At 60.3% G+C, this 12,669-nt stretch overlaps 1 protein-coding gene across 1 annotated transcript in view; it reads right to left on the reverse strand.

Annotated features, from left to right (window-relative positions):
- The window catches only part of CABIN1 (calcineurin binding protein 1), a gene marked incomplete at its 5' end in the record, with an annotated part of 94,829 nt that overhangs the window by 50,827 nt on the left and 31,333 nt on the right, over positions 1-12,669 (reverse strand). Inside the window, 4 exons of the mRNA XM_079718154.1 lie at positions 6,675-6,853; positions 8,340-8,491; positions 11,483-11,743; positions 12,131-12,392. Coding sequence (XP_079574280.1) covers positions 6,675-6,853; positions 8,340-8,491; positions 11,483-11,743; positions 12,131-12,392 — 854 coding nt within the window. The remainder of the gene's footprint in view (positions 1-6,674; positions 6,854-8,339; positions 8,492-11,482; positions 11,744-12,130; positions 12,393-12,669) is intronic.

The raw sequence follows: 12,669 nt of genomic DNA on the forward strand, positions 1-12,669 counted from the left end.
GAGGGCCTTCCCAGGAAAGGCACACAGGTGGGTGGACCCTGGAGACCACCCACCGCCCAAGCTCCCGACTTCCTTAGTGGGCTGCCTAGAGGCCAGCAGGAAAGAGAGCTGGCACCCGGGTGGAGGGCCGGCTACACAGGCAGCCCTGCACTCCTTCCAGGGCGCTTTTTTAGAACCTGTCCACACAGAACCTGCTCACACTAATACATACTTGAGGCAGGGTTATAAATATGTCACTCTTACTGTTAATCACTGGAGAGGTTCACTTCCAAGCCCCTGGGCCACCGCAGCCCTTCCTCTGAACCTTAGAGGGACGTGCATCTGTTGACCTGCTTTCTCAGCCCGGGCACCCCCACCACCACCTCCAGGGGGACCCACAGCCAGGGCAAGTGAGCAGAGCTGGGGGCACAGAGGGAAAGGGGTCCGGCCTGGTGACACAAGCCCCTGTCCCACCGGGGCTTTCTTTATATGGGTTTGACTCAGTTCACATCCCTTGAACATTCTCAGGATTTGCAGGCCAGCCTGAAAGAGCTCTTTGGTTACAAGACACACGTTCCCTGGTGTGTTTTCTCCATTTGCTCTGGCAGGAAGGCTAGAAACGGCCACAGCCAGCTAGTCCATTAGCTCAGCTATATGAAAGCTCAAGGAAAAAGACGTGTGCTTGTGTGATCAAAACTGCAGCAACTCTGGCTGCTGAGCCCTGAAAAGATCACCAATTTTCTGCCGACCAGAAAACAACAGGTTTCTAAGAACTGTAAACTTGGGTGGAATCAATATTTTGAGAAATCTTTCAACTGGGCAAAACCTGCCCCAGTCGGGCCCTGATGACCGCCAAGAAGGGACTTGTCCACCGGGAGTAGGGCTGGGGTGTGGGATGGGTGCCCTCCTGCAGGCCAAGGAGACTGGACAGACCTCCAAGAGAAGAGACACCAGAAACCCGCCCCACCCATCCCCCAGAGAGGTAGCAGTGGAGCCAGGCCCCCAGTGCTCAGAGTGGGGAGAAGGGACTTCCCTGGTGGTGCAGTGGTTAAGAATCTGCCTGCCAATGCAGGGGACATGGGCTCAATCCCTGGTCCGGAAAGATCCCACAAGCCACGGAGCAACTAAGGCCACGAGCCACAACTGCTGAAGCCCGTGCGCTCTAGGGCCCACGTGCCGCAACTACAGAACCCATGTGCTGCAACTATTGAGGTCTGCGAGCCTAGAGCCCGTGCTCTGCAACAAGAGAAGCCACTGCAATGAGAAGTCCACGCACTGCAACGAAGAGTAGCCCCCGCTCACCGCAACTAGAGAAAGCCCACGCATAGCAACAAAGACCCAACACGGCCAAAAAAAAAAAAAAATTTTTTTTAAGAATGGGGAGGGGACTTCCCTGGTGGTGCAGTGGTTAAGAATCCGCCTGCCAATGCAAGGGACACGGGTTCAAGCCCTGCTCCGGGAAGATCCCACATGCCACGGAGCAACTAAGCTCCTGTGCCACAACTACTGAGCCTGTGCTCTAGAGCCCACGAGCCACAACCACTGAAGCCTGCGCACCTAGAGCCTGTGCTCCGCAACGAGAAGCCACCGCAATGAGAAGCCCACGCACTGCAACAAAGACCCAGCGCAGCCAAATAAATAAATAAACAAATAAATAAATTTAAAAAAAAAAATGGGGAGAAGACCTGGCCTCATAGCGTACCCCTTGCCCTAAGCCCTCACCGTGCACCACCCTGCTCCCCGAGCCGGCAAGGCACTGACCAGGGAGGCCTCGGGCAGCTTTGTTTTCCTAATGGCAGGCGGGTGGACAGCTGCCTCTCGACCCCGATACCAGGGCAGGCAGAGCAGGTCAGGTGAGAGCAGCACCCCACAGCTACCTGGAGGGGTTCCCAGGAAGGCTCTTCCAACAGAGGATGATTGGGAACCTGCCTTTCTCAGAGCCAGAGAGAGAGAGAGAGAGAGACACCGCAACCACGCCACTCCCCTGTGGCCTTCAGGCTCCACTGCTTCCCAAGCTCTCTCCCTCAAGGTCTCTCTTCCACCTACCCAGTCATCTATCTCAGTGTCCAAATGCCACAGGACTCTCCAACCTCCGTGTCTTTGCTCCCATGGCCCCTCACCCGAAATGGCCCTGCAGCTCTCTCTGGAGGCCCACCTCCTCCAGGAAGTCCCCCCGATCCGCCAAACCCCAGAGCCAGCTCATGGCACTCCCTCATGACACCAAGCACTGCCCCAGGGACACAGACCCAACTGAGATCTCATCTCGGCTCTCCCCACGGCGCCCTCTCCTAGGCCCAGCACACAGCAGATGCTAACAGATGCCATGACCAGCTACAGCCCAAAGACGTTTTTCAAAAGTGAGAATGAGGGAGAAGAGGACAGAGAAGGTGACGGGCTCTGCCCTCTGCCAGCCTCCCTCCTTGGCCCGACACCAGTCCCACCCTGTGGGGACTCGCAGGACCACCTGGGCTCCATGAGGAGAAGGTCTATGTGCAGGACAAGCCCAGCATAGGCTTGTCCCCTCGGCCAGGCCGAGGACACCACGGCTGCAGAGCACACGGTGAGCATTTTTACACCCTTGTCCTTGTAAAGAACACTTTGTATCTTATAGTCTGTTGCCTTTGCTACCCTTTTAAGCAAGAAAGAATAAAGCAACGGAAACACAGACTGAGCTGCCTGCCGGACAGGCGGGTGGGCGGGCAGTGTGGGGAGGCCACTGCTGCGTGTGCGTCTGGCCAGAACTGGGATGATGGGCCGGGGCAGAAGCCAAGCACATCAAACACACACTCTCCAAACCACAGGACAGCAATACAGAGGTGCTCCCGGCCAGCGGGAAGCAGGGAGCCGGACTGAGGGTCAGCATGCGGCCAGCTCGGTCCCTGAAGCGAGCTGTGACAGCACAAGCAGAGGACAGCCTGGAGAACAGTGGTCAGGGTTAGGGGCAGCACGGGCAATATTGGTGGAGGCCGCGTGGGCGAGTGGGCGAGGACGAGCACAGATGGGACACGACACAGACGGTGACGGTGACAGCATGGCAGGTGAGGATGGATGGTCGTGAGGGGGCTTGATACAGGCACGCTGGGCTGCCCCGAAGGCCCACACCTACCCCTGGGGCTCAGGGCAGCCACGGTTCATGCTGTAAAGGGGGCCACACGGGCACCCTGCACCCACCCCAGCCCCTGTGGCTCCCGCTCGCCTGACCCTGGCTTGCCCTCCCCTCCCCGACAGTGACCTCCAACACACCCCTCAGATCTTGACTAAGCTTCCCCCCTCAGGAAGGCTTCCCACCCACCAAGAGACCAGGACAGGTCTCTGTGGGACCCTCCTCTGTTCACGGAATCACACCTGCTCCTGTACCAAGCACCTGCAGCAGGGCAGGGCCCAGGGCTGTGCCATGTACCTGGCACAGGGCTGCAGGACGGGCAGGGCCTTGGGCAGGCTGGAGAGCCCCACCCTGAGGCCCCCTCCGGCTCTGGCTCCGACATTCCAAAGTGATGTGGAGCACGACAGCCAGACAGTGAGGGTCCTGGCCAGTCCAAGCCAGGCCCAGGCTGTTCTATAAGGGTCCCACTCCCTGGGCCCTGCCACCAGGGAACTTCCAACAGGGAGACGCACAGACCCAGCGCCTTCCAGGCTGCGGGGACCTCCCAGTGTGGCCTCTCCACTGGCCCAGGGCGGGTGGGGGAGGACACTGAGACCCCAGGTGCCCTTGGCTCCACCCCAACTAGCCCCGCAGCCTCCTGCCCTCAGCTCACTCCCTCACGGGGGACAGGACACACGGCCAAGCCTGCCGGGTGACTGTGAGGACGGGTACCCGCTACCACTCCCAGGACCCAGCCTGGAGCCCCACGCGGAGCGAGCACGCACGGCTTCATGGTGGGGCCCCCATGCACACACACGCACATATACGCACACACGTGCACACTGCACAACGCATGTGGGGAGGAGCACAGAGCTTGTCTGGGAACCTCATCACGCTGTGGTCGAGCCTGTGTGAGCGGAGATCTCTGGAAGCCCCCTGAAGGTCCCAACACACTGCAACGTGGAAGATTTCAGCGCTGCGGGCGAATCCCAAGACGGATGGAAGGGAGAGGTGAGGCAGGCGGGGCTGCTGGGAGCGGAGGTCCTGCTCGGTCTCTCTCTGTCCCTCTCGGCCCAACCAGGGCCCCTCAGGTCAGCCGTGGGCACCTCCAGCTGCCCGAGGGCCAGTTCCAAGGACTTCTCCCCAGGGCCGCAGACAGGCTGCAGGAAGCTCCCCACCCTGGTGTGGGGGGCAAAAGCGTGCAGGTGGGGCCGGTTCAGAGAGCACCCCGGGGCCGCCTATGCTAAGCTAAGTAATTACTAAGACAATGAATAACTGTCAAGCTCCCTACATAGGCCGCAGCCATCCTCCTAAATCTCCCCTCAATCTCTCTCCAGGTCAGAACTGAGCCCGGCTGGCTCCTGGTGGTGAAGCAGAGGCGTCCTCAAGTGCAGCGCGGCCCTGAGGCTGGGTCTCCTCACCACACCCCAGGGAGGGCCTGGCACTCGGCTGCCCGTCCAGCGGGCAAGTTAGCTTGATGGTCCCTGTGGTGCAGGGGACCAGGGCCCCTCGGGGGCCGACTTCAGAGGATGCCACCTGCCCCTCTTCTGAGGCCGCACCACAGCTGGAGGGTCAGGGCACAAAGCCACGGTGACTGACCCCACACCTGAGCTCCCCCGGCTGAGCAGCGGCGACCGGGGCCCCTGCCAGCTCCGACGACAGCTCAGGGTGCCTGCGTCTAGGAGGCGGCTGTGACCCGCAGGCACCCTCGCTTAACACCCACAAGGAGAACGTCACCCCCGTCGCACGGGTGCGGAAGCTGTGGCTCAGAGAAGTGAAATTCTTGCCGAGGGCAGAGCTGGTGGAGGGGGCAAGGTAGCTCTGCCCTGGCCGCCCCGTCTGACCTCGAGCAGGGCCCCAGCCTCTGCACACTCATCTGCACCAGGGCTGGGCGCACGCGCCATCCTCCTCGCCAGGCAGGGGCTCCACGCCGGCCCCCGACCTCCCGTAGCAGGAGACCCCAGGCTGGTCATGGGAGGTAGGAGCTGAGGTGGCTGGTGCAGACAGACCTTGGAGGCTCCAGCACATCCCCCGGCATCGGCAGCCTGCTGCTTCTGCCCTAGCCAGGGCCTTGCCCGGCAGCCAGCAAGGCTGCCCTAGGGCCCCTCCAACGTTCCAAGACCACGGCTAGCTCAGGGCCCCAAACATTCTCGTGCTGTGGACGCCGCTTTCTCTCTGAGGTGAGGGCTGAGAGTTCTAACAGCACCTTAGATAGGCCTGGCCAGCGCAGGGCTTCCTGGCACAACCAGCTGGGGCTGGCCATGGCGAGCCATGGGATCTCAAAGGCTCCACGTCATTAACAAGAATCACTTTGCATAAAAAGTTTTTACAACCATTCAAAAACGTACAACCACTGAAATAATATCTGAGCGTATTTGTGTGGCTCCCCCTACAAGCTTCCAGAACCAGGCGCCCAGGACATGTTACACCGGCACCTGTCCCCATTGCTGTGCTCCCCACGGCTCCACGCACACACAGGTGTGCCAGCGTGGGACACCCTGAGAGGCGTTCCTCCCTCCTGAGACCGGCCTGGTGCTAATTCCTCCAGGAGGTACCTGGCAGAATGGAATTCCCAAGCAAGGACTTATTTCCAGTGTTTTCTCAATATTCTCAAGAGTAAAAGGAGAGGACAGGGTTTAACTTGAGGTGAGTGAGACCTGGAAGGTCCCTGTTTCAGGAATGTCTGCGGTATCACAGCGAGAAGATCAGGCCAGCCAGCTCCCAGGTCCATGCTCCCTGCTCTGGGGTGGGCAGGGAGGTGATAGAGACACACAGCACACGCTCAGACCCGCACGCGCTCAGACCACAGCCCCTCCACACACACCACAGGCCACCCTGAACCCCGGAGGGGACACCGCCAGCGTCCTCTCCTCTTGGGTCACAAACCACACCCCGAGGAGTCTAGTTTGCCACCTTGCCCCCCTCCACCAGCTCTGCCCTGGCCCTGCTCCCAAGCCCTGCTCTCCAGGAGCTGTGCACTGGGTCCTGCCGAGCTGAGCGACGTGGGAGCGAGGGCCTGGGTGGCCTTCAGCACTGTCACTGCCCCCAGGGTTCCACCTAGTGGCCCCCAAGGCCCACCAGTTGGCCTGGTGCCGTGCAGGTGAGGGGAACATGAAGAGACTGAGCTGCGAGGCCGGCATGCAAGCCTCCGGTGTTAGTAAGGATGTGGGTGACCGACCACCACCTGCCCGTCCCACGTGGGGAGCCAGATGACCCCACCACCAACCCATCTGGATTCCCGGGGTGACAGACTCAGAGTCACGGCCCTCCCCAATCATCAGAAGGACGTGCCGTAATAACGTGGGGGCCACTCGGGGCTGCCTGCAGACGCCAGCGGCCTCCCAACCGCCCTTTCACGTCCCCAGCTCACAGGGAGGAAATGCAGGCTCGCAAAGGCCCCCAGGTGGGCGGGGGCAGGTGGCGACCCTGAGCATGTCTGGGGAGCACAGGATCACCGTGAGTCCATGAGGTTAATGAACAGCCGCAACATTGCCCGTGTCACCCCAGACCCGGCACCCCCCTCACCAAAACAAAGCGGCTCATCACCCGAAGCACCCGCCCCCGTGATTGGCGTGCCGCCCTGGGCTGGCAGGAGGGAGAACAGGGACTGTACCGTCCGGCGTCGCCTGCTGGTGGGGTTTTTTACATTTGACGTAATCGTGGTCAATCGGAGTGGCTGTGTAAGGTGGGGATGTCAGACCTGGGCCAGAGGAGGAAGGGAGGGAGGCTCCGGGGCCCGGCAGTGTCCCAGCTGAAGAGTGGGAGTCCTCGTCCACCAGGCAGGCCTTCTCCCTGTGGACCAGAGGGTCAGGGCGCAGGTCAGAACCGCGGCCCACTGAAATGGGGCACATGCCGGTCTGGATGGTGCCCTTCCCAGGGCAGGGGCCCCTGTTCCCAGCGCCTCTGGTGACACCTGCCCCCTCTGGCATCCAGGGGCTGAAGGGGTGGCCCCACGGGCCCCAGCCAGGAGCTGCCCACCCCTCACGGCTGCGCTTGCTGGCAGCTCCCGTCTCACACCCGGGAGACCCCTCCTCAGAAGCACCCGCCCAGCGCCCCTCCAGGCCGCGTCAGCGCCCTTAGTGTGACACCCGTGGCCTGACACCATTCATCCCAATCAGTCTGTGGACAGAGAAAACATCTGGATTTACTGCGCACTCACACGTGTACAAGGGTATATGCTACAACGTTGAGAAAAAAGTTAAAAACACCTGAAACGTGCAAGGAAATGGCTATAGAGAGCAGGGCGCACCTGTGCTCTGCAATAACACACACCCGGACAAGTGGGCACCATCTACGGAGTGGGTCCCAGACTCGCTGCTGGGAAAAAGCAAACTCTGCAACACCTCCAGGAGCTCGTTTTTATAAAATAAAAGAACCCCTATAACTGGACGTTTACGTGAAAGTGTGTGCAAATGCACAGAACATGATTTGGGAAACTCAACCGTGAACAGACGCTAACTCTGGGGGTGAGAAAGGATTTGTCATGTTTTAGTCCATACATGTACACATTACCAGAATTTTCTATAACTAGTATGTATTTGCGTATTATTTGTATAAGTTTTAAGTTAAAAAAAATTACAATCACAAAAAGGCCACATCACTGTGCCTTGGGGGCCCTGTATGACTACAGTCTCAGGGCGCACCGTGTCCACCTGGTGACCTGCCGCACATGTGCCCACCTGTCCCATAGCTGACAGGCCCCGGGTGCAGGTCTCTCTGGCACTGGGCAGAGCCTGCACGGTGCCCAGCCAGGCAAGGGCCCAGGGATGGGGCAAGCTGAGCCAGAGCTCCAGGACGCAGATGCCGGGGTGACCCACAATCAAGGGGAGGCCCGGGAGTCTGGCCCAGGCCTGCCAAGAGAACCCCATCAGGGCCCCAGCACCATGAGCTCTCTGGTGCCACGAGAGGAGCCCCCCCACCTCTCACACCCTCCCGGCCTCTCAGGAGAAGGGGCAGCAGCCCTCAGAGGGCCCCACCCCAGGAAGAGGCCCTGGCAGAGGGTGCCAGGGTAGGAGGCTGCCGCGTGCAGCATCCACAAAGGCAGAGCTGTGCCGGGAGGGCGAGTCAGCTCCTCCAGGGACCGTCCAAGGACGAGGAGGTGATGGGCACGCACAAGCAGCCTCTCTGTCTCAGGTTCAACAGAAGGGCCTCGGCCCAGCCACTGGGAGCCTCGGGCCAGACCTGACTCTGCAGGCTCTGGGAGACTCAGCAGACCCCTCCGCACCCCAATGCCCACCGCCCAGCCGCCGCCCAACCACCGGGAGCACGTGCTACTCACTTTTCTGAGGCTTTGGGCGCGTTCTTCTCCTCGCCCCTGGCAAAGGGCCCTTCTGCAGCCTCCTTCATGAAGCTGACGAGTACCTCTGCACTGACCCCAGAGTCGGGCCTCCCCAGGAGCTTCAGGATGGATGCGTGGAGCCGGAAGTACACCTGGGACAAGGACGCGGGTGTGAGCAGCCCTCCCAGCTGCCGAGGTTCGCTGCCCACCCGCCCCCACCCCACCAGCTGTTAATCCAGCACAGCCTCCCACCCAGCACCCACACCCCTTCCTGGTACCGCGGAGAGTGGACAGCTCCTGCACACACGTCTCCCCCGCACCATGGGCTCCCTGAGGCCACAAGTAGCGGGACTTCTGTCTGTGTACCTGCCCCGGAGCCGCCCTGCGGACAGAGGCAGGCAGGCAGTGCTGCAGCAGTGAGGCCTGGGCCTTCCCTCCTTTCCTCCGTCCTCACCACACTCGTCCATTCACAAGCGTGAGGCCAGCGGCCCAGGCCCCCAGCCAGGAGAGCCCAGGGCAATTTACTGCCCCCAGGAAGTATCACACACCACAGGTGACCAGGCTTGACCTTCCCACCCAGGTGTGGGTGCCACTTGGCTCCCACGGACAGCACAGTGGGCGACACGAAGGTTGCTGTGGCCACAGGCCCTGATTAACCAGCCTCTCCTCACCCAGAGGCAGTTCTAGACAGACACCAGCCAGGACCCACCCAGGTGAGATGCCTGGTGGTCCAGCCCAGGCCACACTCTCAAGTGGGCACCCCGGACAGAAGAGCCCACACCCAGAGCCCCTCCACCTCCAGCCAACCCGTGGGCCCCAGAGAAACCGGCCCAGAAAGTCCATTTTTAGATGCGGGGCACCCATATGTGCCCAGGTGGCCAAACTCAGGGGAAAGCCAAGTGTTCCACTGGCAAAGGTCATCCAAGCAGCAGGTGAAGTATTTTGAATGAAGGCTAAACAACAGAGGGGAATCTTCACCAGGGCAAGATTAAATTCTTAAAGAGGAATGCCTTTTTTTTTTTTTTTTTTGTGGTACGTGGGCCTCTCACTGTTGTGGCCTCTCCCGTTGCGGAGCACAGGCTCCGGACGCGCAGGCTCAGCGGCCATGGCTCACGGACCCAGTCGCTCCGCAGCATGTGGGATCTTCCCGGACCAGGGCACAAACCCGTGTCCCCTGCATCGGCAGGCGGACTCTCAACCACTGCGCCACCAGGGGAGCCCAGAATGCCATTTTTAAAGCAAGACAGACACATGGTCCAGCTGAGCGCCTGCCCCCTGAGAGCCCGGGTGGTGTGCTGGGAGGGTGGCCTCAGCCCCTCATCCAGAAGGCCCTGGGCCCTGAAGCGCCAGCATCCTGCCTGCTCACTGGTTCTATCAGACAGCAGCAGAGGCCAAAAGTCCAAGGAAGATACATGCAGGAAAAAAGAGAGCAGTCGTTCTCCTGAGAGTGAGAGAGCCCAGGCTGAGTGTGCTGACTGCCCTCCCTCAGCGGCCTCAGGGAACGCCAGCCACTCCTCTGGGCGGCAGCCTTCTCATGCCCCAGGCGGGAGTCCCTCCAAGGACGGGCTCCTGACCCAAGTGTAAGGCATGAAAGAAATGCAATGGGGAAGGACATGGGGCCTGGGCTGTGTGGACAGCTACCAGGATGCTGCCGGGGAAGCACTAGACAGGTAGTTTCCTTCCACACTCCACACGGAACCCCCAGAGGTGGCCCAACACTGCTATACACCACTCAGCATGGAGCACTTTTAAAAAGCAAACTTTTTAAAACGCGACTTTTTTGTTTGCTCACAAGGTTCACAGATCACCACAAGGCTCCAGGCACAGGCCGTTATTGATCTAATGTTACGTGACCTGGGGAAGGGCTCAGAGGAGTGTTCCCTGGGACTCCCCTGGTGGCCTAGTGGTTAGGACTCAGTGCTTTCACCGCTGTGGTCTGGGTTCAATCCCTGGTTGGGGAACTGAGATCGCAAGCCCCACAGCAAGGCCAAAAAAAAAAAGTGCTTCCTCACACACACACACACACACACACACACACACACACACACACGAAGCCACGCCCAGCCTGCACCCTTCACAGAGGGAGTGGAGGACACACACACACACACACACACACACACACACACACACACACACACGAAGCCACGCCCAGCCTGCACCCTTCACAGAGGGAGTGGAGGAGAGGCCACACCCACGAAGAAGGGGCTGGGTGCTCAGCCAGGAAAGGGGCCAGGAGAACATGAAGGAAGCCCCAGCTCCTTCCACTACATCTAGTCCAATGAGAAAAACAAATTGAAAGATGGTAAGAAAATGTTACTGTGTGTCTACATGTTAATAGGAAACACGCCTAGAAAAACAAGGACATGGCCAAACTGTCAACGTGGATTATTGCAGATGAGGAGCTAGGATCAGTGGGGACTTTAACTTTTCAGTTTAAACACTTCTGAATTATTTGATTATTACATTTTTCTTAACCATTAACATGTATTAATTTAATAAACGGAAAAAAAAACCCTAAATGCAAAAAAGGCATACACAAGCAGATTTTGCCACAAATTTCAAGCACCTTTCTGGGCGGGGGATCGGTGGGGGTGGACACACAGCCTGAGAAAGGGTGACGCTGACAAGCCCAGGGCCTTGGGAAGCCTGGTGCACCCATGCCTGTGCTGCGTCCTCAGTGGCCCCCTCACGGTACCACCATGGGCACCAACGAGAGCGCTGAGCCACACACCTGGAACCACAGATGCAAATCCAGGCAGCACACACGCGCTCTGCTCAGGAGGAGCAGCGCAAGACCCTGAACCGGGGGTCTAGAGGGCCGGCGGCTGCCCAGCTGAGTCCCACCAGGACAGGTACTTGGGGCACCCCCTGCAGGCTGGGAGCTCTCCCATGCACCCAGGGACCAGGCTGCAGGCGCGAGTGCCCCGGAGCCAGGGACACCGCGTGCTAATGCTCCCTCCCCCAGAAAGGATGGTGAGCACCCCTTAGAGAGAGAGGAAAGGCTGTTTTAATTGAACTGCACACAAAGAAGTTTCCAGTGGGTTGCAGGGAAGTCACTGGGACCGTGTGCCCCACCCCCAGGGAGACAGTGAGACCGGCCCGTCCCCTCCCCACGTCCCCACCCGGGGCCAGCGCGGCATCACCTCCAGGGCCTCCATGGCCAGCTCGGGGGGGTTGTGGTAGTGGATCTTCTTGGGGTAGCGGGCCGCCTCCTCGTGCAGGTAGTGGCCGGCTTGCCGGTAGTGCCGCAGGTACACGGTGGGCGACTGCTGCTGCTTCTCAGCCACCTTGCCCAGCATGTAGTGGATGAGCCACTCCTCCTCATCCCCGTCACCCTCGCAGCGCGCCGCCGATGTGAAGCAGTGCCTGGCGGTCTCCAGCATGCTGTCTCGCCGCTCCTCCATCTGGAATGAGACCACGTGGTGTCCTACTGCCACACCTGCCACACTGACATGCTGTGTGGCTCCTTCACGTCCCTCTTCAAGGAGCCAAGGGAGCCCCTGCAGCACACAGACCTCGGGCCAGACACCCAGCACCCACACTAGGGGAACATTTCCCCACCAGGAGGGGCTTCAAACTTCCTAGCACAGTGTCAAGAATTTTACAAGGACGCAACAAGCTCCTCTGAGGGAGCAGGGAAGAGACAACAGCTTCTCCACGGCCCTGAAACTGGTGGCTGACCAGCGCTCACAGGAGACTGGCCCTGGACTCACCCACCCCGGACCCAGTGTCCAGAGACCAGGGACCAAGCTGGCATGGACCCCAGGACAGCGGCCGCCCCTGCCCCTCACCTGCTGCACAAGCTCAGGGGGCAGCTCAGGCCTCCACTGCTTCAACTGGCGTGAGGCAAAGGAGTGCAGGGCATAGGACATGGTTCCGAACTCGATCCACAGGGACAGGTTGGAGCTGTCGATCTCCAGCGCCTGCCGGAAGCAGTTCAGCACGGGTGTGGCGTGCTTCCAGATGGGCCCGTCGCTCTTCAGCTCGTTGGAGTTCAGTTTGTCCTGAATGCGGCTGGCCCGGGCCAGGGCCATGCCTGCCCAGGAGTCAAACCTGTGGTCATGACACGGCCCGGCTCAACATACTGCTGCCCTCACTGCCCGGCAGACACGGTGCCCACAGGCACATGGGCTCCACCTCAGACTTCCTAACTCCACCACCGCGGGCATCCCTGAGCCAGGAAACATGGCCCCGCAGGCCCACCTCCAGAGAAGAGCACAGGGCACAAGTCACCCAGCCCCTCACGGCACCCAAGCACTGCCCTGAGAGGATCGCCCCTGGCATAGCCAGACGCTGGCACCCTGCTGCCCTCTGCTCCCCTGCCTGGAGG

This window comes from Hyperoodon ampullatus, assembly GCF_949752795.1.
Source record: "Hyperoodon ampullatus genome assembly, chromosome: 13".
Taxonomy (NCBI): Eukaryota; Metazoa; Chordata; class Mammalia; order Artiodactyla; family Ziphiidae; genus Hyperoodon; species Hyperoodon ampullatus.